At 41.9% G+C, this 26,708-nt stretch overlaps 1 protein-coding gene across 6 annotated transcripts in view; it reads right to left on the bottom strand.

Annotated features, from left to right (window-relative positions):
• Positions 1–26,708, bottom strand: part of kcnma1a (potassium large conductance calcium-activated channel, subfamily M, alpha member 1a) — a 924,908-nt gene that overhangs the window by 66,657 nt on the left and 831,543 nt on the right. For all 6 annotated transcript variants that reach the window (XM_059946553.1, XM_059946552.1, XM_059946549.1 and 3 more), the window contains one exon: positions 4,818–4,931. In XM_059946553.1, the coding sequence (XP_059802536.1) occupies positions 4,818–4,931 (114 nt within the window). The remainder of the gene's footprint in view (positions 1–4,817; positions 4,932–26,708) is intronic.

Consider the following 26,708-nt stretch of genomic DNA (forward strand, 5'->3'; position numbering starts at 1 on the left):
GAGAGGGACAAACAACCAATGTACAAACTGTGAAATACAAAAAGAATGGTGAATAATAAATAAATAAGGAAATACTGAGAACACAAGTCTATAGGTCGTGGAATCACTTCAGTGTTGGGGTGAGTGAAGTTATCCATTCTGGTTCAAGAGCCTGATGGTTGAGGGGCAATAACTGTTCCTGAACCTGGTGGTGTGGGGCTTGAGGTTCCTGTGCCTCCTTCTGATGGCAGCAGTGAGAAGAAAGCATGGCCTGGGTGGTAGAGGACTTTGATGATTTCTGGTGATTACACTCCTTGCAAACGTGCTCAACGGTGGGAGTTCTGTACCTGTGATCGATTGGGCTGTATCCTCTGTAATTTGTAGTTTTTTCTGTATATTTTATATATGTTAACCACACTATGCACAATGGGCAGTAAATGTAATAATCCTTGCTAGTAGCCTTAATACAGAGACTTTCTGACTTTTTAAACTACTAGTGCCTTGAATTAAAGAACAAGGAGTGAGAAAGATGAACAGGTGGTTATTGAAATTTAATCCAATGGTAGCAGCCTTGCACTGTCAAAAATATAAATGTTCAAGACTCTTAACAAGGCAAGAAAGAAAAGAATAACTCGGCCTAGGGATGTAGGGGATATGTCAGAGGTAGATTTTGTTTTCACACTGAGAGTGATAAATGTGTGGAATGTGCTGCCAGGGATGGTGGTGGAAGTAGATACATTAAAGGCATTTCAAAAACTCTTAAATAGCTATGTGGATGATAGAAAAATGGAGGGCTATATTGGAGAGAAGAGTTGGATTGATCTTAAAAGGCCAGCACAGCATCATAGACCAAAGGGCTTGTACTGTACTGTAACATTCTATGTTCTATGTTCTATGTCTGAAGGATTTGATGTGAGGCAGAAGGTAAAGCCAAGGAAATGCTAATCAAGTACACTCAGTGGCCACCTTATTAGGTGCACAAGTACACCTACACATTAATATCTAATCAGTCAATTATGTCACAGCAACTCAATGCTTAAAACCATGCAGGCATGGTCATGAGGTTCAGTTGTTGTTCAGCCCAAACCTCAGAATGAGGAAGAAATGTGATCTAAATTACTTTGACTTTGGAATGATTCTTGGTGCCAGGCTGGGTAGTTTGAGTTTCACAGAAATTGCTGATCTCCTGGGATTTTCACACATAACAATCTCTGGGGTTTACAGACAACGGTGTGAAAAATAAAAATCAGCAGTGAGCAGCAGTTCTGTGGCCAAAAATTCCTTGTTAACGAAAGGGGTCAGAGGAGAATGTCCAGACAAGTTCAAGCTGACATGAAGTTGCTAGTAACTCAAACAACTAGGCATTACAACAATGATTTGCAGTACAGCATCTCCGAATGCATAAGATATCAAACCATGAAAAGGATGGGCTACAGCAGCAGAAGACCATGAACAAGAGGTACCTAATAAAGTGGCTTCAGAGTGCATGTGATATTTAGTCTGCTAACAGTAATTATTATTTGGATTTTTAAGAATCCTTTTTAAGATTATATCTTTACTTTGCGTTTGCAAACCCTACTGCTAGTGATCTCACCTCACTTAAGTGCTGATCAGAAGTACATGGCAAGGATTATTGAGTGCTGCTTCAATGCCAAGGAGAAGCTTTGCTTTGATCCTTGGCCAGAGCTATCACTTGACTGCGGCTGTGCCAGCAATAAAAAACTTCAGGTTGCAGGAAGAAATGTGACTCACTTATGGAAAAAACAAAGGAATGATTTATAACAATGTCATTTTGTATATTGCCACAGAGGACTGTGGAGGCCAAGTCATTGGGTATATTTAAAGTGGGGGTTGATAGATACTTGATTGGAAGCGGCATCAAAGCTTATGGGGGGAAGACAGAAGAACGTAGTTGAGAGGAATAATATATCAGTCATGATGGAATAGCGGATCAGCTTCAATGAACCTGATGGCCTAATTTTGCTTCTATGTCAAATCAGAATCAGATTCAATAACACTGTCATTTGTCGTGAAATTTGTTGTTTTGCAGTAGCAGTACATTGCAATACATAACAAAATGTATAAATTACAGAGAGTATATATATGAAAACAAAAATTAAATTATATAAGAAGTGCAAAAAGAGAGAAAAAATATTGATGTATTGTCCATTCAGAGATCTGATGGTGGACAGGAACAAGTTGTTCCTGAAAAGTTGAGTGTGTGTCTTTAGGCTTCTGTGCCACCTCCTTGATGGTAGGAATGAGAAGAGGGCATGTCCTGGGAGATGAGGGTCCTTAATGATGGATCCCACTTCTTTGAGACATTGCCCTTTGAAGGTGTCCTTGTTGCTGCAGGGGGGGCTAGTGCCCATAATGAAGATGCCAGTTTACAACTGCCCAAATTCTCCTCAAACTCCTAATGAAATGTAGCTGCTGTTATGCCTTCTTTCTGATTGCATCAATATGTTAGGCCCTAGTTTGATCCTCAGTGATGTTGACACCCAGAAACTTGAAAATTCTCACACTTTCCACTTCTGATCTCCCAATGGTGACTGCTGTGTGCTCCCTCAACTTTCCCATCATGAAGCCCACCATCATTTCCTTGGTCTTACTGATGTTGTGTACAAGGTTGTTGCTGCAACTCCATTCAACCAGCCAATCTATCTTGCTCCTGTCACTTCTCATGATGTCATTATACACAAGTATAACGATATTTTCCAAGTGTTTTTTGTCCAGAACTATTACAGTATATAGAAACAAATTATTGGTGTTGGGGTAACACTGACCAAAGTTAATTATTCTCAGTTCCAAGAAAATCTATTTAAACACAGTATAGAATACATGTGGCCAGCATTGTACTTTCTGCCTCATTTATGAACGTTGAGCCATTGAGGCATGTTATTGAGTCTCTGGATCACTGATTGGACCACACTGCATTTGTGATCTCAGCTGAGTTGCTACAGTTGTCCATGAAACCTTAGGTGTACTGCAAGATGAAAGTTGGGACAGGTTGAACCAGGACCTTAAGATCTAAATGATCTGTAGCATATCTTGCATTTATTTTCAGGTCATTAGGGGTGGAGACTCAGCGCTGACCAAACTAGTTACAAACTCAGTAGTGAACTACAAAATTATAAGTCTTCCTGAATAGTCAGCTCTTTACCTATGGACTTCTGATCTGCCAGATTGGAACAGGCTGCACACATTATATCAACAACCCATGAAAAAACACACTGGGACAGAATTCTGGTCCTCATCCCTTAGCTGGAGTCAGTGTGGTTTCAGTCATCATCCAACATGTCCGTGTTGTCATCCTCGAGGTTTCATTGTTGTTTTTCTATTGGATTGATAAAAGAATCCATAGTGTACAACTACTTTTTGAACAGAATGAGCACGCTCTAAGGAGTCCATGGACCCCTCAGTTAATAGGAAGGCTCCAGGCAAAAAAAAGGTTGGGAACCCCAGCTCTAAGGCTTTTTAACAAATTCATTGCTCTCAGGTTCTTGGAAACACCTCCAAATCAAGAACTAAGTATATTAAGTTAACAACAACCAGCTCCTATTCAAGTTTGTATTGGTGAACACGTTGGAAAAAAATCACCAGGAAATGTAGATGTAATAAATCTCCGTTCTGCAAACAAACTTGATCTCCAAACTTATCTGCTTATTTTATGTAATTCGACCATAAGACATAGGAGCAGACTTAAGCCATTTGGCCTATCTAGTCTGCTCCATCATTCCATGATGGCTGATTTATTATCCATCTGAACCCCATTCTCATACCTTCTCCCCATAACCTCAGACACCCTTAGTAATCTAGAATCTATCACCCTCCACTTTAAATACTTCAAGTGACTTGGTCTCCACTGCCATCTATGGCAATCAATTCCACAGATTCACCGCCCCTCCGCAAAAGAAATTCATACTCACCTCTGTTCTAAAGAGACATCCTTGTATTCTGAGGCTGTGCCCTCTGGTCCTAGACTCCCTCACAACAGGAAACATCCTTTCCACATCCACACAAGATAGGCCTTTCGATATTCAATAGATTTCCATGAGATCCCTCGGCCTCATTCTTCTAAACTCCAGCGAGTACGTGCTCAGAGCCATCAAATGCACCCATCCTCCTTTTGGTTCCCGGAATCATTCTTGTGAACCTTCTCTGGACACCTCCCAATGCCAGCACATCCTTTCTTACACAAGGAGCCCAACACTGCTCACAATGGACCAAGTGCAGTCTGACCAGTGCCTTATAAAGCCTCAGCATTACATCTTTGATTTCATATTCTAGTCCTCTTGAAATGAATGCTAACATTGCATTTGCCTTCCTTTCTACTGATTCCACCCGTACGTAAACCTTTAGGGAACCCAGCACTAAGACTACCAAGTCCTTTTGCACCTTTAGTTGGAATTACTAGCTAACTAACAGCTACATACTAAAAGAAAATAATTACCTTTCCCGATGACTCGCACATTATATGGATGCTTGGTGGGGTATTTCACCAATCAGGACCATTAATGAAAATACCAGCCTTGGAAAGTCACCTCAGGAATAATAGCCATTCTCATTTGCAAGGGTTAAATGCACAATGTTGTTGCAACTCTGCATAAGCCAAATGCAATTTGCAACTGCAAACTTTGCGTTTGTGTCTGGGGTGAAAACCTCAGTTGCATAATCTCAAGTCCATAACTTGGGATTGCTGTTGGCAAATGTCAAATATGTCATGTGACCAACGGGATAATTTGGCACATGCACACTGAAATGCTCCATGCACTGTTAGCAAATAATGGAGTAATAAAGAACGGCCCATCCAGGGGAAGCCCCACCCACGCCCTTACCTAGCTCAGTCATCATTGGGATGTTGGCTCCTGTGGTGATGCAGGTCTGTCGGACCAGTCCGTGGACGGGACTGTTGTCTGGTGATGTTCTGTCCATCCCCGGAGGTGTGAATCCTATGAAAGAATTTAAAAAGTCACAAAATCAACCATCTATCTCTCCTCATCAGCAAGATGAACATGGGATCTTGGCTGGTCTGGATGATCCCACCGCTGGTTCTCAGGCAACGGTACATCATTCCAGTTATTTATTTATTTATTTATCGCACGTACACCGAAACACACAAGTGATATGCATTGTTTGCAACAACGACTAATTCAACCTAAGGATGTGCCAGTGGAAGGCAGAGGTTGTACATTCCAGCGCCAACATAGCATGTCTATGCGGGTGACTCCCATGGTATAGTCTCCTTGTTGGTGCAAATAATCTCCAATCATTGAGACCTATCATAGGACCAAATGCTCAGTAGTATTTTCTTGCTAATGAATACACGTGCTGGGCTGGCAGACTGTAACTTTTTATTTCTACAAAACACACAAAAAGATCAGCTTGAAATGGAAATACTAAAAAGTGCTGTCGTAAGCCTTCATTATAAAGCTCTCTGATGCACCACAGTTTTTGATGCAACATATGTTGCTGATAAATAAAGTATATCCAAACTCCAGCCCCTCTACAGAAACATGCTTTTCGCATGGTTCCTGAAGGGAGTGATATAGCGAGGGGCTGCAGTACAAAGGAAGCTGCCAACATCTTCAGTTCAGAGAAGTGACGTGCTTTAAAGCCAAACACCCCAAAAAATGGTTAAGAATTCTAATTGAAGTGATGAGCTTCAACTGATCAGACAGTCCTCAATTTGGAAATGCGAGGCACACTGAAGAGCAACTCCTGAGGCTTCTCTTAAATCCAGTTCCTTCCCTCCTTTCTAATCTTTTTTAGATCAGAAACTCCATCCTGTAAGCTTTTCTTCCAAATTCATTTTCATTTTGGTGCCTGCATTAATGTTTTACCAAACTGACAAGCCCACTAGCAGTAACCCGAAATAATTTAATCAATAAAGGTCATTTGATCCCTATTTAGCATTTACAGGTTTCCCGTCATGTTGCTGATATTAATTTTACGTGTTCTCCATTTTACTACTACACAGTGAACATAAAATCCTTTTTATCAGAAATGTTAACATTCAACGTCCTAAAAACCCACAAACATGCCATTTCTTTTGAAGTCATAGACCTTGACATTTTTCATTTTCCATGTTCACAAGTCAACACCTAAAGCCAGTAATGCAGTATGCATAATACATAGACTTCAGGTTCTTTTAGAGAGGGCTTGAGGCCATTAGTTAATGCTGACACAATAAAACCCTGGCTGTTGGCTTTTAGAATTGTTATCTTTTCTTTAAAGCATACTGATCTTAAAGTTTTTAAACAAAATCACATTCTTCCAATTGACCTTTTTAAGCAAACTCTCTGAAATTATGTCTTTCAAATGGAAATGTATACACATTTTATATATTTTTTTAGAAAGCCTTAGTTTAAATGAAGAGTCACATGCACTGGAAAATCAAGGATAAAGCTTAATGGTTGATGACTGCAGAGATGATCAGGATCAGTTCAGGCAATCAAAGCATTGCATTTATCCCAGGCAATTCTTGTTTCTCCCCCCAAGTTGTGCTAACAGTTTCTGTTGAAGAACTGTTGGTAATGTGTCATTCAGCTGTTAACAAAAGGGAAACAAGGGTCTTTATTATTTGCATGCAAATTTCTTGACTGTCATTTAGTTCTTTATATGCTCCAGGCTCTGTGAACCTTGCCAAACTCAATTTATATAAATTACCAATATCTTACATAAAAGGGTGACTGAGTGAATGAGGAGGTCAAATACCTGGGTACAAAATTATTTAAAAGCATTAAATGAGAATACATTGAACTTTTTTAAACGTGGAATTGAATGCCGAAGCATATTGAAATTTTATGTCATTGTTTTCGTTTATTCCTTACCACATGTTGTTTGGATGTTTACTGTTCAATAAAATGAAAATTAACTTTGAATTCTGAACAGTGGCAGACTCATGTTGGATTAATGGAGGAACTTTGGAACCTTTGGGAAAATGAGGACTCAATGTACACTTAATGCACGTACAGGAATTACTACACAGCATTACTGCATCAAGTTAATCCTGACATTCCAAGGCATGGCCTTGGCAGCATTAAAATAATACAGAATAACTGTGATGCGCAAGAAACATGTATTTAGTGAGGCTGGTGAGTAAGAAGAGTGATATTACAAAGGCCAGTGCTTAGGTCATCTTTGTTTAGTCCCCTCTGCAAAAAGTCAAAGCATTTATTGCATTTAATTCCCTAGCCCAAAGGATTCCTCTACAAGATGCTGACATTCTATATAACACACTATTCAGGCTTTAGAAGTCCCTAGTTGTTTGAGATTGTTAGTTACTGCGGCCATGCATGGGAACTAATATGGAAATAATGAAAAGGGGAACTGACAGCGTGTCTCTTGTGACTGGGGACAGTTTTATGGAGGACGCAGATGAAGTCACTGAGCAAGATATTTTAAGAAGGTGATCTTTCAGTGATGCTCAGCAGATAACTGAATTAAAACAATTGAAGGCTGGAGAGCCAACCAGTCAACAAGATAAATAAAACTCAATGACTGGATTAAATACTTTTTAATATCACATTAGTATCCGCTGCAACATAAATTATGCAAATTTCAAACCAAAGTTTATGTGAAAATTATGCAGATTATAACTTGATTAGGCTTCTATCAGGAGATCCAATTTGGCTTTTTTATCTATTAAGCTCCAATAAATGAAGCATCTGAATAGGTCCCAAGAGCAGCTGCAGTAATAACTGCACCACCGGTTGTTTCAGCATTTGATGTTTAAGTAGTTCCGCACATAAAAAGTGCAGGGGGCGATCTGAGTAAAGGATGCAAAGGATTACTCTTCTCAGTGGACACGTTTTAATTTCAGAGATGACAAACCAAGCAGCAGTGACTAATCTGGAACTTGCAAGTCAGTCTCCTGGTCACCCTCGGTGTCACAGTGTAAACACAAAAGTAATAATATGCCAACATTAATTTAAGAGGAAGAGATTGATATATGCATTTCAATCTCTTTAGAACTCCCCAGTTGTTTGAGACTGTTAGTTACTCAGCGGCAACATTATCAGGTACACCTGCTCATTAATGCAAGTATCTAATCAGCCAATCATGTGGCAGCAACTCAGTGGATAAAAGCACACAGACTTGGTCAAGAGGTTCAGTTTGTTCAGACCAAACATTAGAATGGGGAAGAAGTGTGATCTAAGTGACTTTGACCGTAGAATGATTGTTTTTATAGACCATAGAACATAGAATAGTACAGCGCAGTACAGGCCATTCAGCCCACAATGTCGTGCCGACCCTTAAACCCTGCCTCCCATATAACTCCCCCAACTTAAATTTCCCCATATACCTGTCTAGTAGTCTCTTAAATTTCACTAGTGTATCTGCCTCCACCACTGACTCAGGCAGTGCATTCCACGCACCAACCACTCTCTGAGTAAAAAACCTTCCTCTAATATCCCCCTTGAACTTCCCACCCCTTGCCTTAAAGCCACGTCCTCTTGTATTGAGCAGTGGTACCCTGGGGAAGAAGCGCTGGCTGTTCACTCTATCTATCCCTTTTAATATCTTGTATACCTCTATCATATCTCTTCTCATCCTCCACTCCAAAGAGTAAAGTCCTAGCTCCCTTAATCTCTGATCATAATGCATACTCTCTAAACCAGGCAGCATCCTGGTAAATCTCCTCTGTACCCTTTCCAATGCTTCCACATCCTTCCTGTAGTGAGGCGACCAGAACTGGACACAGTACTCCAAGTGTGGTCTAACCAGAGTTTTATAGAGCTGCATCATTACCTTGCGACTCTTAAACTCTATCCTTCGACTTATTAAAGCTAACACTCCATAAGCTTTATTAACTACCCTATCTACCTGTGAGGTAGATTGCAGGTTGTCTGCCAGTTGGGTTGATTTGTATGTCTCAGAAACAAGGATCTACTGTGATTTTTATGCACAACAGTGCCTAGAGTTTACAGAGAATGGTATAAAAAACATCCTATGAGCAGCAGTTCTATGGACTATGCTTTCTTAATGAGAGAGGTCAGAGGCGAATGGCCAGATAGGTTCTAGCTGAGAGGAAGGCGACAGTAACGCAGATTACCATGGGTTACAACAGTGGTGTGCAGAAGAGCATCACTGAACACACAACACATTGAAGTGGATGGGTTACAGCAGCAAAAGACCATGAACAAACACTCAGTGGCTACTTGATTAGGTACAGGAGGCAAGTAATAAAGTGGCCACCGGCTGTAGCTAGGAATCTTCAGCCCCTTCTTTAACTTGGTGAGCCTCCCTTAGTCCCAACACCTCTCCCGTCTCCACTTATCTAACATGACTGTGTATGGTGGATTGCCAGAGCTTTGGTCTGCTCATTGGCTATGATGATGCTCATTTCTGTCTATTCCTAGTTGTTTGCACTTTTTCACTGACTAGTACCCATGTAGTCTCTGTGTCATAGCTTCAGTGTGTTGACACTTTATTTTTAAAAAACAATTAGCTTTAGTGGTCACAGCTACATCGAGATATACAGTGAAGAACATTATTTTGCATCAAATGAAATCAACCCCCAAGTGTTGCCACACTTCCTGAGCCAATGTGGCATGTCTGTAACTCACTGACATCTTTTGGAATGTGGGTGGAAACTGGAGTACCCAGAGGAAACAAACGCGGTCTCGGGGTGAACCACCCCTTGAAGTAAGACTTTATTGCATCTGTGCATACATGTGATTGTGGAGATGACAAAAAGTTCAATTTGTACCTTCTGGAAGAACTCAGTGGTTTGAGCAGCATCTGTGAGAGGAAAGGAAGCACAAATGTTTTGGGCCCCGATGCAGGGTTTCGCCTCAAGACATCGATGATGCTTTCTCTCCCACAGATTGCAGGTTGCTTGCTGCTCCAGTTCAGCATCTGCAGTCTCTTGTGTCTCCGCATAGACACAACTGCTCTTTATTTGGGATTGAAGACATGCCTACCTGCCAGTCACTGGGAAAAGTGTTTTCTCCAGAATTCCCAATTCCCCCAGACTCAGAAAATGGCCAAACCCTTCACCTCCAAGCCACCGCTATCAGTATATAGTTAAAAATTAAAAAAGGATAGCCGTCAATTTAAAATTAGGCTTGGAACCTATTGGGATTCTCTTGTTAGTCTCTGACATTGGCGCGAATATACTCTCATCTTGTGACATCTTGATTACTTTTGAAAAGATTTCCATCACCTTTCTGCTCAGCTCCCTCACAGAAGGCTTCTCTCACTTGCAAGTTTCAGTAATGAATGAGCTTGAAGAAGGAATCATTTCCAGCATTAGAATATGATATTAAGGGCATGCTCAACCCTTGCTAAGGCCGGTATCTCAGCACGGGCTATTCACCTGCCCTATAACAGCATTATTATGAAATAGATATTAAAACACTGCCATACAGTTCAGTGTGTTGTACAGTGTATAATTATACATGCCAATGAAAGAATTGTATCTCTTCAACTCTACACACAATTATATCAATATTCTATTCATTCTGTGTCAAAAATGCTAATGATTCAAAGTTTGTATCCATGGTAATTAAAGTTCATGAGTTGAAACAACATGTTTGGAATAACTGCAGCAGATTTTTCATTATATGTCTTCATCTGACTTTTGACAAAATCCAAACTGAAGATCTAGGTTGTAATAGAAGTAGGAATGATTTTATTTTTAATATATGTGAATAATATTTAATTCAACAATCATCATTGTTACTAGTGGGATACTCTTAAAAGTTATGTGTCTGAATATTTTGATAGGATCGGGTCATTTCCTACATGTTATCTTCTGCAGCCAAGTTCATTACTCACCCCTCTTCCATGATTCTGTCTGTGGCATCTTCTCTATATTTTCAATTTCTCGGTCCTTTCTCAGTATATCCACAATTTTGTTCCTATAATGTTGTGTTGCAACAGAATATTGTTGTGCTTTGCAAGAGAATATTGTTTTATCTGGGAGGCAAGATGCGATAACAATCACTTCCAGGTCATTTTGCAAGAAGGGATACTGGTGACACAGTGTTTAAATGATCAGACTAGTAAACCAAAGTCATACCCATGGAGTCATAGAATACTACAGCACAGAAACAGGTCCGATGGTCTTTCTTGTCTGTTCCAAAATATTATGCTGCCTAGTTCCATTGACCTGCACCCAGAAAGAGGCCTTCACTAACAGTCCAGACACCCAAATTCAATACCGACTATGGTATCTGTGGAATTTAAAGCAAAAGTCATTACTGATCTTGTTCATTGACATCAGTGAAGGATGATATGTGACTGCAAAATGGTTGACTCTTCAAACATACTGATTACAAGACAGGAGGGGCCATTTGACCAAAACAATTTTCCCGGTGCAATCTCATTGGTCCCATTCCACGATTTATTTCCCAGTAGCACTGCAACATTTCCCCTCTCAGATCTCCACTAAGTTCCCCTTTTGGTTCCTTTAATTTACACACAATAGCCATTTTATTAGATGCCTCTCTACATAATATAGCAGCCAGAGTTCATGGTCTTCTACTGCAGTTCAAGATTCAACATGCTGTGTGCTCAAATAATAAAGCAGTCACTGAGTGTATTTTCTGGCAGAATATAGTGGGAATCTGGCTTCTGCCATCTTCTTTTCCAGTCGTGATGATGGATCTGTTTATTCCCTCCATAGATGGTCCCTGACTTGCTCAGTTCCTCCAGTATTTTGTGTCTAATGCTCAAGATTTGCAGCATTTGCAGAACCTCTGTGTTTATGTTCCAACAGAAGTTGGACTAGATGATCCATCTCAGATCTAATCTAATTGGCCAATTGGACTAATTCTACGCAACATCAAGAAGCAGATGACAGCACTCAATATAGCGAAGGCTGTGAGACCTGACCACATGTAAAGATAAAGATCAGCTTTATTTTTCCTATATATATATATAAGCATCAAAACATACAGTGAGTGTGTTGCTTTTGTCAAGGACCAACAAACTCCTAGGAAGTGATGTGCTGGGGGCAGCCCGTGAGTGCTGGCATGCTTCGGACACTAGCAATACACGCCCACAACTTACTCACCAACACATTTTTGGAATGTGGGAGGAAATTGGAGCAACCAGAGGAAACCGATGTGGTCATGGGCACTTGCCTCCCCATCATGAGGGCATTTTCAAAAAGCAATGGCTCAAAGAGGCAGCATGCATCTCTAAGGATCCTCATCACCCAGGACATGCAATCTTCTCATTGTTACCATCAGAGAGAAGGTACAGCTACCTGAAGACTCACACTCAATGTTTTAGGAACAGCTTCTCAACCATCAGATTTCTGAATGGTCCATGAACCAACACCTGAACTACATCACTATTTTTGTTCTCTTTTGGCACTACTTATTTGATTTTTAATATATTTCTTATTGTAATTTATAGTATTGCACTGTACTGATGTCACAAAACAAATTATATTACAAGGGGTGATTGATAAGTTCGTAGCCTAAGGTAGAAGGAGATGAGTTATATAGCTCTCATTACATACACATGCAGTTCAACTCTGAGTGATTATGCAGAAAGTTTGAAGTTAATAACTCATCAGGGGTGATCAATAGGTTCGTGGCCAAAGGTACAAGGGGATGAGCTATTAACTTCAAACTTTCTGCATAATCACTCAAAGAGATGAACTACATGTGTATATAACAAGAGCTGTACAACTCATCTCCTTCTACCTTAGGCCACAAACTTATCAATCACCGCTGCTGTGGACACTTTCTGGAGGTCCAAGATCTGTATGCTCCACGACCGCTGGACTAAGTAAGAGGGGACTATGTTGAAAAACAAATGTGCTAGGTTTTCTACAATTGACTCTTACCTTAGGCCATGAACTTATCAATCACCCCTCGTGTACAGTATATAACATCAATATTAAACCTAATTCTGACTGGTGTCAAATTTCCTACAAGAGAAGCATGGCTGCAGTTGTTGGAGGGCGATCATTCTAGTCCCAGGGCACCATTGCAGAGTTCCTCACACACAGTGTTCTATGCTGAGCCACCTAAGTGTATTATCTATAATCTCCCTTTCACCATAGATCAAAAGTGGGTATCTTCATACAGCATAGAAACAGGACCTTTGGCAAACTTGTGCATCCCTACCAAGGTGCCCGCTTGAGTTGGTCCCATTTGCCTGCACTTGGCTGATATCCCCCTAAACCTTTCCTCTCCACTCCCTGTCAAAATTATTTTAAATGCTGCAATTGTACCTGCCTCTCCCAGCTTTTTGACCATCCCTGCCAATTACTTTGCCCCAGCAAAGCTACTTGAACATCCAGAGATATCTCATCAGTTATACTGTGCTTCCATTGTAAATATGTAATTCACTGGAACCATCTGTTGGACTCAAAATATTGGAATACACAATATTATGCCGAGTATTGAAATTATATTGAATCACCTGCTTTTATCTTTGTTCTTAAGAGTATAAAAACGGTGCACTTTAAGTTTAACTGAGACTGTCTCCTGGAGAAGGCTTGCTTGTCATGTTGAATAAAGACCTTTTCCAGCTTCCTTTTCTCTAAGGCTTAGTGAGTCACAACACCAACATGCAACAAGACCCAGACAACATTCAGCATAGTCTGATAAATGGCAAGTAACATTCATGCCACAAAAGTGCCAGGCAATGATATCTTCCAACAAGAAAGAAGCTAATCACTTACTTCTCATCCTTTTTTCCAGTCCTGATGAAGAGACTCGGCCTGAGACTCTTTTTTTCATAGATGCTGCCTAGCCTGCTGAGTTCCTCCAGCATTTTCTTCTTGTCACCCACTCTTAGCATTCAGTACCAATATCATCATTAAGATCTTCCATTACCCATATTTTGGGGATGACAAATGACCACCTATGATAAAAACACCTGCAGCAAACTCACAGTTACTGATTACAGCTCTGCCATCAATATCATAATTCCAAGTAAACTCATCTCCAAACTTCGAGGTCTTGGAATCAGCCTTGCCCTTTGCAACTTCTGCGCTGATGGTAGGCCGCAGTCAATAAGGAAGGGCAGCAATATCACTGGCACGATTATCCTCAACACTGATCCCTACAAGGCTATGTCAGTCCCCTGGCTTACTCCCTAGGCACTCACAACTGGGTGGCCAGATTCTGCTCTAAGACCGTAAGACATAGGAGCAGATTAGGCCATCAAGTCTGCTCTGCCATTCCATCATGGTTGATCCTGGATCCCACTCAACCCCACATACCTGCCTTCTCGCCATATCCTTCGATGCCCGGACTGATCAGGAAATGATCAACCTCCGTCTTAAATATACGCATGGACTTGGCCTCCACCGCATTCTGCAACTCCAGCTACAAGTTTTCAGATGACACCAATGTAGTGGGCAACATCTCAAATAGTGGTAAGACAGAGTACAGGAAGGAGGAAGAGATTGATGGGATAGTGTTCAGGCAACATTCCCCTGAATGTCAGCAGAACAACAGAGCTGTTGAATGATTTCGGGAAGTAGGGTGGATCACATATTCCATTAGGTATCAATAGTGCTGAGATGGAGAAGATTGAGCACTTCAGGCTCCTGGGTATAAACATTATTAATAATCTGTCTGAGTCCAGCTACGCTGATACCATTGTCAATAAAGTACGCCAATGCCTCTGCCTCTGGGACATTCTATTCAGAATAGAATGACATCCCTTTAGAACAGAGATGAAGAGGAAATTCTTTAGCCAGAGTGTGGTAAATCTGTAGAATTGGATGCCAAGTCATTGGGTATACTTAAAATGGAGCTTGATAGGATCTTGATTAGTGAGGGTGTCAAAGGTTACAGGAAGAAGACAAGAGAATAGGACTGAGAGGGAAAATAAGTCAGTCATGGTTGAATGGCAAAGTAGTCTCAATGGGCCAAGTAACCTAATTCTGCTCCTATGTCATATGATGTTATGGTTGACAAGTTCATTGATTGCCTCAGCAACCACGAAATGACCTGGTCTACTTCTTCAGAAGGATCAGAAAATTTGGCATGCCCCCAGTGAACCTCACAATTTCTACAGGAATATATTGTGCTTTTGCCAGTATTTTCCCACCTGAAATTGAACTCACAAGAATCTAAAGAGAAGGATGATGATGACGGGACTTGGAGTGAACAGAGTGAGACGACCATGGAGGTCAGAATAGTGGCAAGTCAAGAGAAGCAAAGAGTCAGTATGTCAGTATCATCGCAGGAATAAGACCAGAAAGGCTGAACAGGAGACCTTACGAATTAAGATGACTCAGCACAAATGCTGATTTCCCAAGGAGAGGATTGGAAGGCTAAAACCTCCCCACGATCATGAAGATCATTAATAATCTACATTTATGGAGCCTGGTGTAGGGCCTGTGTGCAGGCTTCTGGATGCGAATCATGGATTTGTTCCTCTAAGCAAGTTGCAACAGTAAAGGACAGCTGCTTTCCTTCAACAATTCGGTTCTTGAGTCAACTGGTGTAACCTTAATCACTTCAGAATTGCAGCACAGTTGGCGCAACACTATACAACACCAGCTGAAAGAGTTGGGTTCAATCCCCATTGTGGCTCATGAAGTGTTAGCATGTTTTCCCCGTGACTGTGTGGGATTCCTTTGGGTTCTTCAGTTCCTCCCATGTTCCAAAAAGATGCACGGCTTAAGGTTAGTGAGTTTTGTGAGTATGCTATGCTGGTGCAGGAAACGTAGCAACACTGGCGGGCTGCCCAGCACAATCTTTGTTGATTTGATATGATGCAAAGGACACATTTCACTGTATGTTTCAATGAATATGTGACAAATAAAGCCAATCTTTATCTCTCTTTCAACTTTGATCACTTTGCACAAAAAGAGACATTGTATCTTTTGTGTTCTTGCTTGTAAATGTACGTGTGATGCAGCTGCAAGTAAGTTTTTCACTGCACTTGTGCATATGACAATAAACTCCACTTTGCTTTTGAGCGTCTGTGCACCTTCTCCTGATCACGATGTAAGACAGACACTGAACAATCTCCACTGCCCTGAACTCTTTCTCTCTCTCTTTCACACACTAACAGTTGATCATCAATGGACTGAAACTTTACAGAGAGCTCAGAGTTCAAAAAGTGAAAAATAAAATGAAATAAAAGAAAGAAAAATCTCCTTAGTGCAGATTCTTGGCTTAGGATTTCGATCTGAGATCAGAGATTTCAATACGCATAGACACAGAGGGACTAAAAATGGAGTCATCAAAGACAAGGGTTGACAGCTGTTGGTTGGACTTTTATCTTCAGAAGTTGAAAGCTACAATATGATCGCCTGCCCACAGGACATAAGCACAGTGATCCACACATCAGACTGCACAAGAATCAAGGACAGTTTGCACAGAGGGAGCACAGTCTGAAGGAAGTGAGGAATGCACTGGAATTATCTGCAAATTTGATATCACGACTGAGGATATTAGGGTTTAAATTTGAATTAAGCTCTAGATCCACAAAAAGTCTTTATGGACCAAAGGCCAATGGAGAAGAGTCAGCCAAAATCTACCAGCACAAGAGAAGATTGGAGTTTGTGTAAGGGATTTGTTAATATAAATAGCTTCCTCTCTCCAAGTTTTCCTACTTTATTCTTGAAAGCTCTATGGAGAATGGATTTTTTGGGAATGCGACCATCAGGAGACAGGCTGGAAGGTGGATAACATCAGGTATGCGAATGACACCGCATTGTTAGCTGACAGCGAATGTGAACTGCAAATTATGCTGAATAAAGTGAATGAGAAAAGTCTTGACTACGGACTTAAAATCAACCCTGAGAAAACAAAATCGATGGTGGTAAGCAAAACAAACACTAAAGACTCATTCATGATGGTGTCGTTACAAGTGAATGGACAGGACATTGAACAGGTGTGGAAGTTTGATTATCTTGGCAACTGTCTGACAGATGACGGGAGATGTGAATGTGAGATCAGTAGGAGAATAGGTATTGGCTAAGACCCAGTTCATGAAGCTAAAAGATCTACTATGCAATTGGAAGGTAGACATCCAAAGTAGAACCCGCTTCCTCGAGTGTTACATATGGTCAGTACTGAGGTATGGATCAGAAACATGGACCCTGAAGAAGGATGACATGAAAAAAATTAATGCTTTTGAAATGTGGTGCTATCGACGAATGTTGAAGATCAGCTGCGTAGAGGAAGTCTCAAATGAGAGGGTTTTGTCCGAAGTTGATAGACCATGGATACTGCTGGAGAAGATTATGAAGTCGCTTATTGTGGACACATTACACGGAGAGATAACATCTTGTCGGACTTGCTATATGGAAAGGTGGAGGGAAAGAAAGGAAGAGGAAGGCAAAGCACAACATGGCTGAACAACATCAAGGATTGGACCAAGCTGGACAAGACCAGGGAGGTTGTGAACAAGAGTTGGGACAGAGCGGTATGGAGGGAAATCGTGCGCCAGCTGGAAATTCCGGTGCGACCTAATGATGACAATGAATGAGATTTTTGGTGGGTACGATGCATTTGTGATTCAAGAAAGTAAACAGTGAAAAGGCGTTCTAGAACAACTGCACTAAATGTGCAACAGAGAAAGAAGCCATTCAGCCCATTTCTGTGATGGTCCTTACAGGTCACTTAAGCATATTCCCATTTTATTTTCTAATTCCTTCTCCCTCATTTACTTATCTAGCTTCCTCTTAAGTTGTGGCTACTTGTGGTTTCAACCACTGCACTGAGTTCCACTTGACCTTCTGACTGGTTTTATCCTTTAAACTCTGATTCAGCCATAATTAGAATATTGGGGGAAGATGGAGTGTCATGACCTGAAGTGTCAACCATCCCTCTGCCCCCCCCCCACCCCCCACAAATGCTGCTTGACCCACTTAGTTCCTCCAGCAGTTTGCTTTTACTCCATATTCCAAGCATCTGCAACTTATTCTTGTACATTGGAGTACTGCAACCACATCTGGGTGCCAAACTTTTGGGAGAAGGAAAGACTGTGGAGAACATGCAGAAGGGAGTTAGCAAAATTATTCCAGGGAAGAGCATGGTTAGTTATAGAAATTGCCCTAAGAAATTAGAACTGTTATCCTTGGACCAAATGGGATTGTAAATCAAGGAAAGGCACAGAAAGAGAAACTGCTCCTTTTGGTGGGCATGTCAGAGTGAAGGCAATTTGCAAAGGTGAGTTAAGGGCAAATTCTTTTTACCACATGAGTGACTGTGGACTGAACTGTGCTGCCAGTGGTGGGAGTAGAGTTGTAATGTTCATTTTGGAACTGGATAAGTATCTTAAAAAAATATTTTCAGGACTCTAAGAAGTAGAATGAACTGTGTGCTCTTTCATGGAACTGGTATAAACTCGATGGACTGAATGGCCAGATTTCATGCTGCTGCTTCTTACAAAGATATCTCTTAGGTGCAACCATGATCATCCAGAGAAATTATCAGTCATCACCCAAACTGTTTATAAGTCAGAAAGGACAGTACAGTGGTAACAGGAGAGTGAGCAGCCACCAAGCATCATCACTGACTGTGTCTCCATCCACCCAATCCCTGATTGCTATGGCACAGGGATGAGGAGGTGTGGTTTGGGAAGGCACATGGAAATGCCCCTGTTCATATTCACCAGAAGATCCTACAGGTGCAGAGCAGCAGCCAGCAAATCTTTACCCATCCATCCCACGTTTCCACCATGGGTCCTTGTATGTAACACAAACCGTCCTAAGTCCAATTGTAACCTGGGCAGGAATTTTTACTATTTCTGTTTACCTGTTTTGGTGCTTTTGCCCAGGCAACTGTACTAAGGAGTAACTTGGGCTGGCCAATTAACTTCTCAACATGTCTTCAAGAAGTGGGAGAAAACTGAAGCATCTGGCAGAAACTTAAAGACACAGCAGAAAAAGCAGACTACACACAGAGAGCTCCCAAGGTCAGGATCGAACAGTGGCTATAACCAGGAGCTGCCAGGGAGCAAGACTGTAACCAGGAGCTGAACTAGTGCTCTACCTTACTGCTGCAGAAAAAAAATTCTACTTGTATAGTCTGTTCCCTTTGCAATAAATTTAACCTTCATAAATATTGCTTCAGCAACGTTGATCCATATGACATCAGCTTAGTATACTTCATCGAAACGATGGTACCCCTTGTCAGCTCTGGATTTTCCCAGTACTGCATGGGGAACCGTTCAGTATTCCGAATTTAAGTCTCTGGAGTGGGGTTTGAACTCACACTAATGGGGCAATGCAGTAGCACAGCGGGCCGGCATGGTAGTGTAGTGGCTACCGTAATGCTTTACAGTGCAAGCGATCAGGGTTTCATTCCCGCCACTATCTATAGGGTGTTTTCACACTCTTCCTGTGACGGCGTGGGATTCCTCTGGGTGCTTTGGCTTCCTCCCACATTCCCAAAAAGTACGAGTTAACGTTAGTAAATTATGAGAATGTTATGTTGATACTGAAAGCATAGCGGCACTTGCAGGCTGTCCCAGCACATCTTTGGACTGTTGGTCAATGACACAAGCAGTGCATGTTGCTTTGTTTGGATGCTTCAGTGGACTTGTGACAAATAAAGCTAATCTTTTAAATAGAGACCTGAGCTGCCTGCAGAGGTCCTGCCGGGGAGGCAGGGCTCTCTACCGCTGCCTCTGAGCATAAAAACCAGAAAGTGCAAACAAAATGGCATGATGGATTGAAGGTAGGAAGAAACCTTTTACAAATGTCGAGTTCTTCCCTCTTAGAGCTCACTCAATTTAAACAGTAAGGTATAAATTAGGTAGCAGAAAGTTGCAAATAAATCACAAATAATGAATATGCAATATCCTTAATCTTCCCTGCCATCAATATGCCACAACTCCTGAAATATATTCAAGTTCCAAAAAACATCTGCATGATAACAGAGCTGCTGTCACACTTGCGAAATTGTATCTTATTTATTCATTTAAAAAGGTGAAACAGTCAACATTACAAATCATCAAACCTCACTTTCTGTTCTTATAACTAATCTATTACAGAGAAATATGTAAAGTGGGGATTTCACACCTGAATAAAAGACAAACCAATGAATCACCAGAATGAAATGTTCTCTGCATTTTGTACTCCTTCTTAAATGTCACTGTTATGTAATAAATTATTGACCCCCAGTGGCTATAGAGGCAGTTCGTACTTTGTCATATGCTTCTTTAATGGTCTGTCAGTGTGGGACATTTCAATGTGGTGGACACTCTACATCAGTGCAAGCTGCCGTTGATGACACGTTCCCAGTCTGTACACCAGGAAGACACTTCATCCCATTACTGTGGCTCTCTGGTAGATGATAATGAGAGTCTACAATGGTTGACTCTCATTATTGCTGGAAGGACAGACATGCCGACACCAGCTGAGGAGGTCAACATAAACAGAATCTCCACCACAATAAAGCTGTAGCCACTCTGATGGCTAAGTCATGTCGTTTGGATGACTAACTCATGTCTCCCCAAACAGATCCTGCTACAGGAAGGTCATTGAGGCCCTGGTGGACAAAGGAACTGCTTCAAAAATAACATCAAAATTAGCCTGAAAATTTCTAGCATTATATCCAAAAACTGAGAAGACCTTGCACCCAATAGATGCATTTGGAGGAAATCTATTCAAGAGGGAGCTGTGCTACATGGGAACAAACTCACTATTTTCCCATTCTTTCTGAACAAACTATTTAATTTTATATATATATAAAATGGCTGGTATAAAAGGCATAGAACAGATCAAAGGAGAACAATGCCGAATTCAGGTACATAAGACCGAGAGCAAATGAGACTCCTCTTCCAACATCAATGCTAAAACCTTTAAGTACGTAAATAATTTATGAGTCAATTTAAAGTAAAGGATTGACTTCCTGTTTTACATGCTGCATTCATCTCTGGGTGGAGGTTATGCTGTGTAAACAACCACTTGGTTTTCATTCCAACAGTAAAGCAATACATCTGTCCCTTTTGTCGAGGAGGTCCACCTATCTCCCTCACCACCACTCACCTCTCCTTCATCCCTCTCTTCCAATTACTGGAGTTTGCTGCACATGAACACGTCCTCCCCAGATGCAGGCAGAAGACATTCCCTCCACCTCCTGTCTCCCAAGGTTCATAACCATTCATGCCCAGTTCCTTTTAAGGGGAGCCTCTACTCACAAAATTGTTGCAGCTTCTCTCACTCCCACCCAGTTCCAATCTCTAGTCCAGTATTGCCTCCTAAGAAAGCCAGAAATCCTCAAGACTTTGAGACCCTCTGCCTCTATCTGAACATGGCTGATATTTGGTCCCTGATTTCCCTCTCTCCTTCTATTAAACATTCTGGTTTCACATTCCTGAGCTTCTCTCCCTCCCCTAAGCACCTATCTCCAATCCAAAGCCTCTGGGAACCTCTCCCTGAAGTCCCACACCTCACGTACTGTGTGTAAGTCCTAGACCCTCTTCTCTCAGCAGACATTTCCCAGGTCCTCAGGTGAGGATGCTCTTGAACCTAGGTAGCTCATTGATTATTCATTGTTGCTTCTCAACATATAATGTGCTAGAGGAACTCAATGGGCCCAGTGTCATCTGTGGGGGAAGGAACTATTGACATTTTGGGATAAAAACCTGCACCCAACTCTCATAACCGGAGCAGAACTTGCCCGTTATTGCCATTATTGAAACTACCTGTCAAAGCACCAGCCTTTGCATCAGGGTAGAAAGGTCACATTAGATACATCTGTTCAAGTAGTCATCATGAGCATAGTCTCTCTACTATCAAGGACATCTTCAAAAGGTGATGCCTCAAAAAGGCAGCATCCATCATTAAGAACCTCCGTCTCCCGGAATATGCCCTCGTCTGATTACTACCATCACGGAGAAGGATCTGGACTCTTAGATCCCACTAGGTTCAGAAACAGTTATTACCCCTCAACCAGCAAGCTCTTGAACCAGAGGGGATAATTTTAATCACCCCAACAATGAGCTGATTCCACAATCTGTGGACTCACTTTTAAGGACCCTATAACTCATATTCTCAGTATTTATTGACTATCATTATTATTATTATTCTCTGTTCTTTTTGTATTTACATGGTTTGTTATCTTTTGCAACTTGGTTGTTCGTCCGTCTCTGTCATGTGTGGTTTTTCATTGATTTCTCTCTATTTACTGTGAATGTCTACAAGAAAATGAATTTCAAGGATGTATATGGTGACAAACATGCACTTCAATAATAATTTTACTTTGGACTTTGAGTAACTTTTTTTTGTATTGCACTGTATTGTTGCAGAAAAACAACAACGACTTTAGCATCATAGTAACCTCTTACAAGTCTCATCCTTCCCCAACATCTATGATTAGCAGGGTGGCCAGTGTGGCTGTGGTTTCATATTTGTTTCCAATTTTTCACAACAGACTGCACTCAAATTTGATAACACGTACAACTGATAATCAATCTGATTCTGCAGGTAATCAGCAAGCCCCCAAACCAGGGCACATGCAGCGGATTTATGTGGTGGCGCGCGACGGGATTTCAACCTCCCACCGGGGTCACATGCAGAACACATACACTGTAAATTCAAGGCCGGCATCCTGTGAGTGAGCCTAATTAGTGTTGTAAATTCCAGAAGGCCCCCATTGACAGGGATGCTGAATGCTGGCAGTGTTTTACACCAGTGATCTGGGCTGACTCTAAAATCATGCCCTGGGCAAACCAAAAGCAGTGTGCAGCCATCAGCCTCTGAGCACACAAAGCTGAAATGATGCGAGTTTTCCGTCAGACTCTCAATGATTTACGAGCAGGCTGAGAAGTCAACCGAAGACCATGAATTTCAAACGTTGGGGCCACGGATAAAAAGCATTCTGAGGGAGCTCTGCAGATTTTCTGACTTTACACATCCCCTTTGGTGAACCAATGCATGAATTCAAGTAATGTGGGATCCGGTTTGTGGACTGACAAAAGCTGGGCTTCTGCGGCCTTTTTAGGAAAGCATGGAATAAAATTCCGAACCATTCCTGAAGATTTCTTCAGCTCACTTTCCACCCCTCCAGCACCTCGATCAAACATCCAGCTCATCATCCCCCCCCAAATTTCAAAGTTCAAAGTACATTTATATGGTAAGCAGTAGATTATGTGTAGTTTATGAAGTAAGTAATCCCAGGTGTTTAAACAGATTAAGGGATTTGATTGAGTTTAGGCAGGGTAAATCATTTTCTCATAGGAAATCCAGTTTAAGAGGGCACAAACTGGAGGGAAACTTTAAAGCTAGGAATGGAAACATCAACTTTTTACCCCACAGGGGAAAAAAAACAACCTTTGTGGCTCCAAACACTCTGACAGTACCAGACAGCAAATGATAAGGTAGGGGGATCATTGAAGGGAGTGCGTGTCTGTATACATTGTGCCCTGTTGTTCACAAGAGGCAGCGTCGTTGAAATTTTGCAAGGGACTGGCAGGGCAGAGGCAGCGAGGCTCCTTCCTCAGATTGGAGTCTCAGTCAAAGGAGGTGATGAATCAGCATACGGGAGGGAGACTGAAATCTGGTTGAATGGTGCCACAACAACCTCTCATTCAACATGAACAAAGCCAAACAGCTTCAGGTGGAAGAAGCTGGAGGTCCATGGCCAGTTCTCTTTACAGGATTGAAGGTGGAAAGTGTCAGTAACCTTAAAATTCTTTGGCATTAGCATTTCAGAGGGTCTGTCCCGGGACAAACACGTAAATACCATACAAAGAAGGCATGATGGCACCTCTACTTAGAAGTTTGCATAGATTTGGCTGGTCACCTAAAACTTTGACCAACTTTGATAGATGAAGAGTATCATGAAGAGTATCTTTGCTGGTTCTGTCACTGCCTGGTATGGAAAAATCAATGCCGAGGAACAGAAATGTCTGTAGTAAGTGGTGGATCCAGCCCAGTCTATCACAGGAAAAGCCTTCCCCACAATTGAGTACACTTACATGGAGCATTTTCTCAAGAAAGCAGCATCTATCGTCAAGGACCCCTACCATCCAGACCATGCTCTCTTCCCACTACTACCATTGAGGAGGTGATACAGGAACCTTATGTCCCAAACCACAGGTAATACCCAACAAACATCAACTCCTGCACCAGAGAGGATAATATCACTCACCTCAAACCTGAAGTGATTCCACAACCTACAGATTCATTTTCAAGGACTCCTTACAACTCTTGTTCTCCGTATTATTTATTTGCAAAATGTGTCCTCTTTTGCACATTGGTTGGCAGCCTTGATTTATGTATAGTTTTTCCATAAATTCTACTGTAATTTCTCTATCTTCTTGTATATGACTGCAAGAAAGTGAATCTCTAGACAGTACATAGTGACATATATGTGCTTTGATAATAAATTTACTTTGACTTTAAGAGTCTGACTAGAGGCGGCTTCAGGATAAGGACAGTGAGATAAACAGAGATGTCTTTAGGCTGTAGGTGATAAACGTGTGGAATTCTCTCCCTTGAAGGTCAGTGGATGTTCAGTCTCTGAGCATGCTCAAGGCAACAACATAATTCTTTGGATTTCAAGGGAGTTAGACATGAGGATTGGGGCGAAGGTATTGAGGCAACAAACTGGCCATTATCTTAGTGGCAGTGCAATCACTCAAGTCAAGTGAGATGTACTCCCAAGGGTTTGGCTATTGGTGGGTACTTGGATGGCCGCAGAGGCCGATCGGGGATCTACATATTCTGGTGCAGAGTGTGTGAGAGTAAGTGGTGGCTGTGGTTATCTCTGCTTTGAGCATGTTCAGGGACTGAATATCCACTGGCTTTCAAGGCAGAGAATTTTTGGTTGTTCAGTCTCTCCTTCCACAGCTGCCTCTTGTGCTCCAGGGCACAGAGGAGGTCGGTCTTGTGTTGTGCAGGTCCCTCTTTATTTCCTCCAGGTGTATCTTCAGTACAATACCTTCTCAGTTTTTTTTAAAGATATAATGTTTGTGCTGTCTTTACGACAGTTATTTAGTTTATAATATTTTCGCTTAGTAATTCATTCAATAGTATTTTCTAGTTAGAATTAGAAGTGTTTAAAGTATATTCATTGCATGTAAAATATATCGGCATGCGATGACGTCACATCCGGTTTCGCCGCGTCTTGTGGGAAAACACCGGTTTGAAATTAGCGCGAGGGTGGGGGCTCACCACGAGGCACACCTGAGCACAAGCAGTTTTGCAGGCATGAGAAATCACAGTGAGAGCAACGCTGTAAGTTAATAGATAATCGATATATTGAACTAAGATATTAATGCTGATCCTGTTAGAGGTAACGACGGTAGATAATGTTTATGCTTTCGTTAGTTAAAGAGTCGCGGATAGTTTGCATGGAAGTGTATTTAAAGTAGTCAATGGAGCAGGTAAACTCTCCCTGTATACTGCACCTTAGTGTAATGTAGTTATAGTCACCTTTGCAAGTATTTACACTTGAAATGTGATATTAAGGAAGGAACAAATACTGTATCAATCTTGTATTGTTTTATCAACAGTTTTCACCATATGTTAATGTGAAGAGTGAACAGTAAATGGTTAATCTTACTGCGATCTGGTTCTTATTAACTGTGGTTTATCCGGACGTTAAATTCGGCGTTTCGTAACACCCGAAGGAGAACGTGACAGTGAAAAAGCGGCATTATCAGGTGTTTCAAGTGCTGCAATGTCAGCTCAATCCAGCATCAAGTCGACGCCGCCCAGCGACAAGGGCAGTAAACCGACATCAAGTAAGCCCACCCAGGCGTTATCAGGTGTTCCAAGTGCTGCAATGTCAGCTCGATCCGGGATCAAGTCGATGGCGCCCAGCGACAAGGGCAGTAGAACGACATCAAGTAAGTCCACACAGGCAAGAGCCAAGGCAGAAGCCGCCAAGGTGCGACTGCATTACGCCAAACAAGAGGCAGTTTTGAAAATGAAACTGGCCACCAAAGAAGCCGAAAGGGCCGCCAGACAAAGAGAAGAGGCTGCCAGAGAAGCCGAAATCCAGAAAGAAAGGGCTGCCAGAGAAGCCGAAATCCAGAAAGAAGAGGCTGCCAGACAAAGAGAACAGGCCGCCAGAGAAGCCGAAACCCAGTTGGAAATGACAAAAATATCGACAGAGTTGCATGTGCTGCAGCTAGAAGGAGAAGGAGAAGCTGCCAGGGTGGAAGCAGAGTACATAGAAGAAGCTGAAGGGTCGCGTGATCTGACCGAAACAAGCTCTGCTTTGGAAAGGACCAGACTGGAACGCACGAGCGACTATGTACAATATCAAGCAGACAGGCAGGCTCGTCTCCCCTCTCCATACCTATTCGATAACTTCCCCAGCTACGAGGAAGAGAATTTACCCTCGCGGCCCCGCGATGAAGTCAAGAATGAAAGAGCTGACAACCGATATACTTTGACACCAAAGTTACAAAGTTCGATGCGAAGAGACGCGGAGGTTGAATCCAGGATGGCAAATTCCATGAGAAACGTGCGTTCTCAGTCATATGGGCGCCAACGTACTTCTCCAGCCCGCATGCCGCTTGCAGCCGATCCCACGCTGCAGTATTTAGCACGACGGGATCTCGTCACTTCGGGACTGTACCAGTTTGACGATAAACCCGAAAATTACCGTGCTTGGCTCTCCACATTCACCAACGTGATTGACGGGGTCCAGCTCAGTGCAACCCAAAGGTTGGACCTTATGGCGAAATGGCTGGGGAAAGAATCACGCGACCAGGTGAGACGCATGCGTTCAGTGTACATCAACAAACCTGAGCTAGCCTTAAGCGAAGCGTGGGAGAGACTTTGGGAGAGATATGGGTCCCCCGACATTATTGAAGGGGCGCTATATCGA

Source organism: Hypanus sabinus, chromosome 21, assembly GCF_030144855.1.
Source record: "Hypanus sabinus isolate sHypSab1 chromosome 21, sHypSab1.hap1, whole genome shotgun sequence".
Lineage (NCBI taxonomy): Eukaryota > Metazoa > Chordata > Chondrichthyes > Myliobatiformes > Dasyatidae > Hypanus > Hypanus sabinus.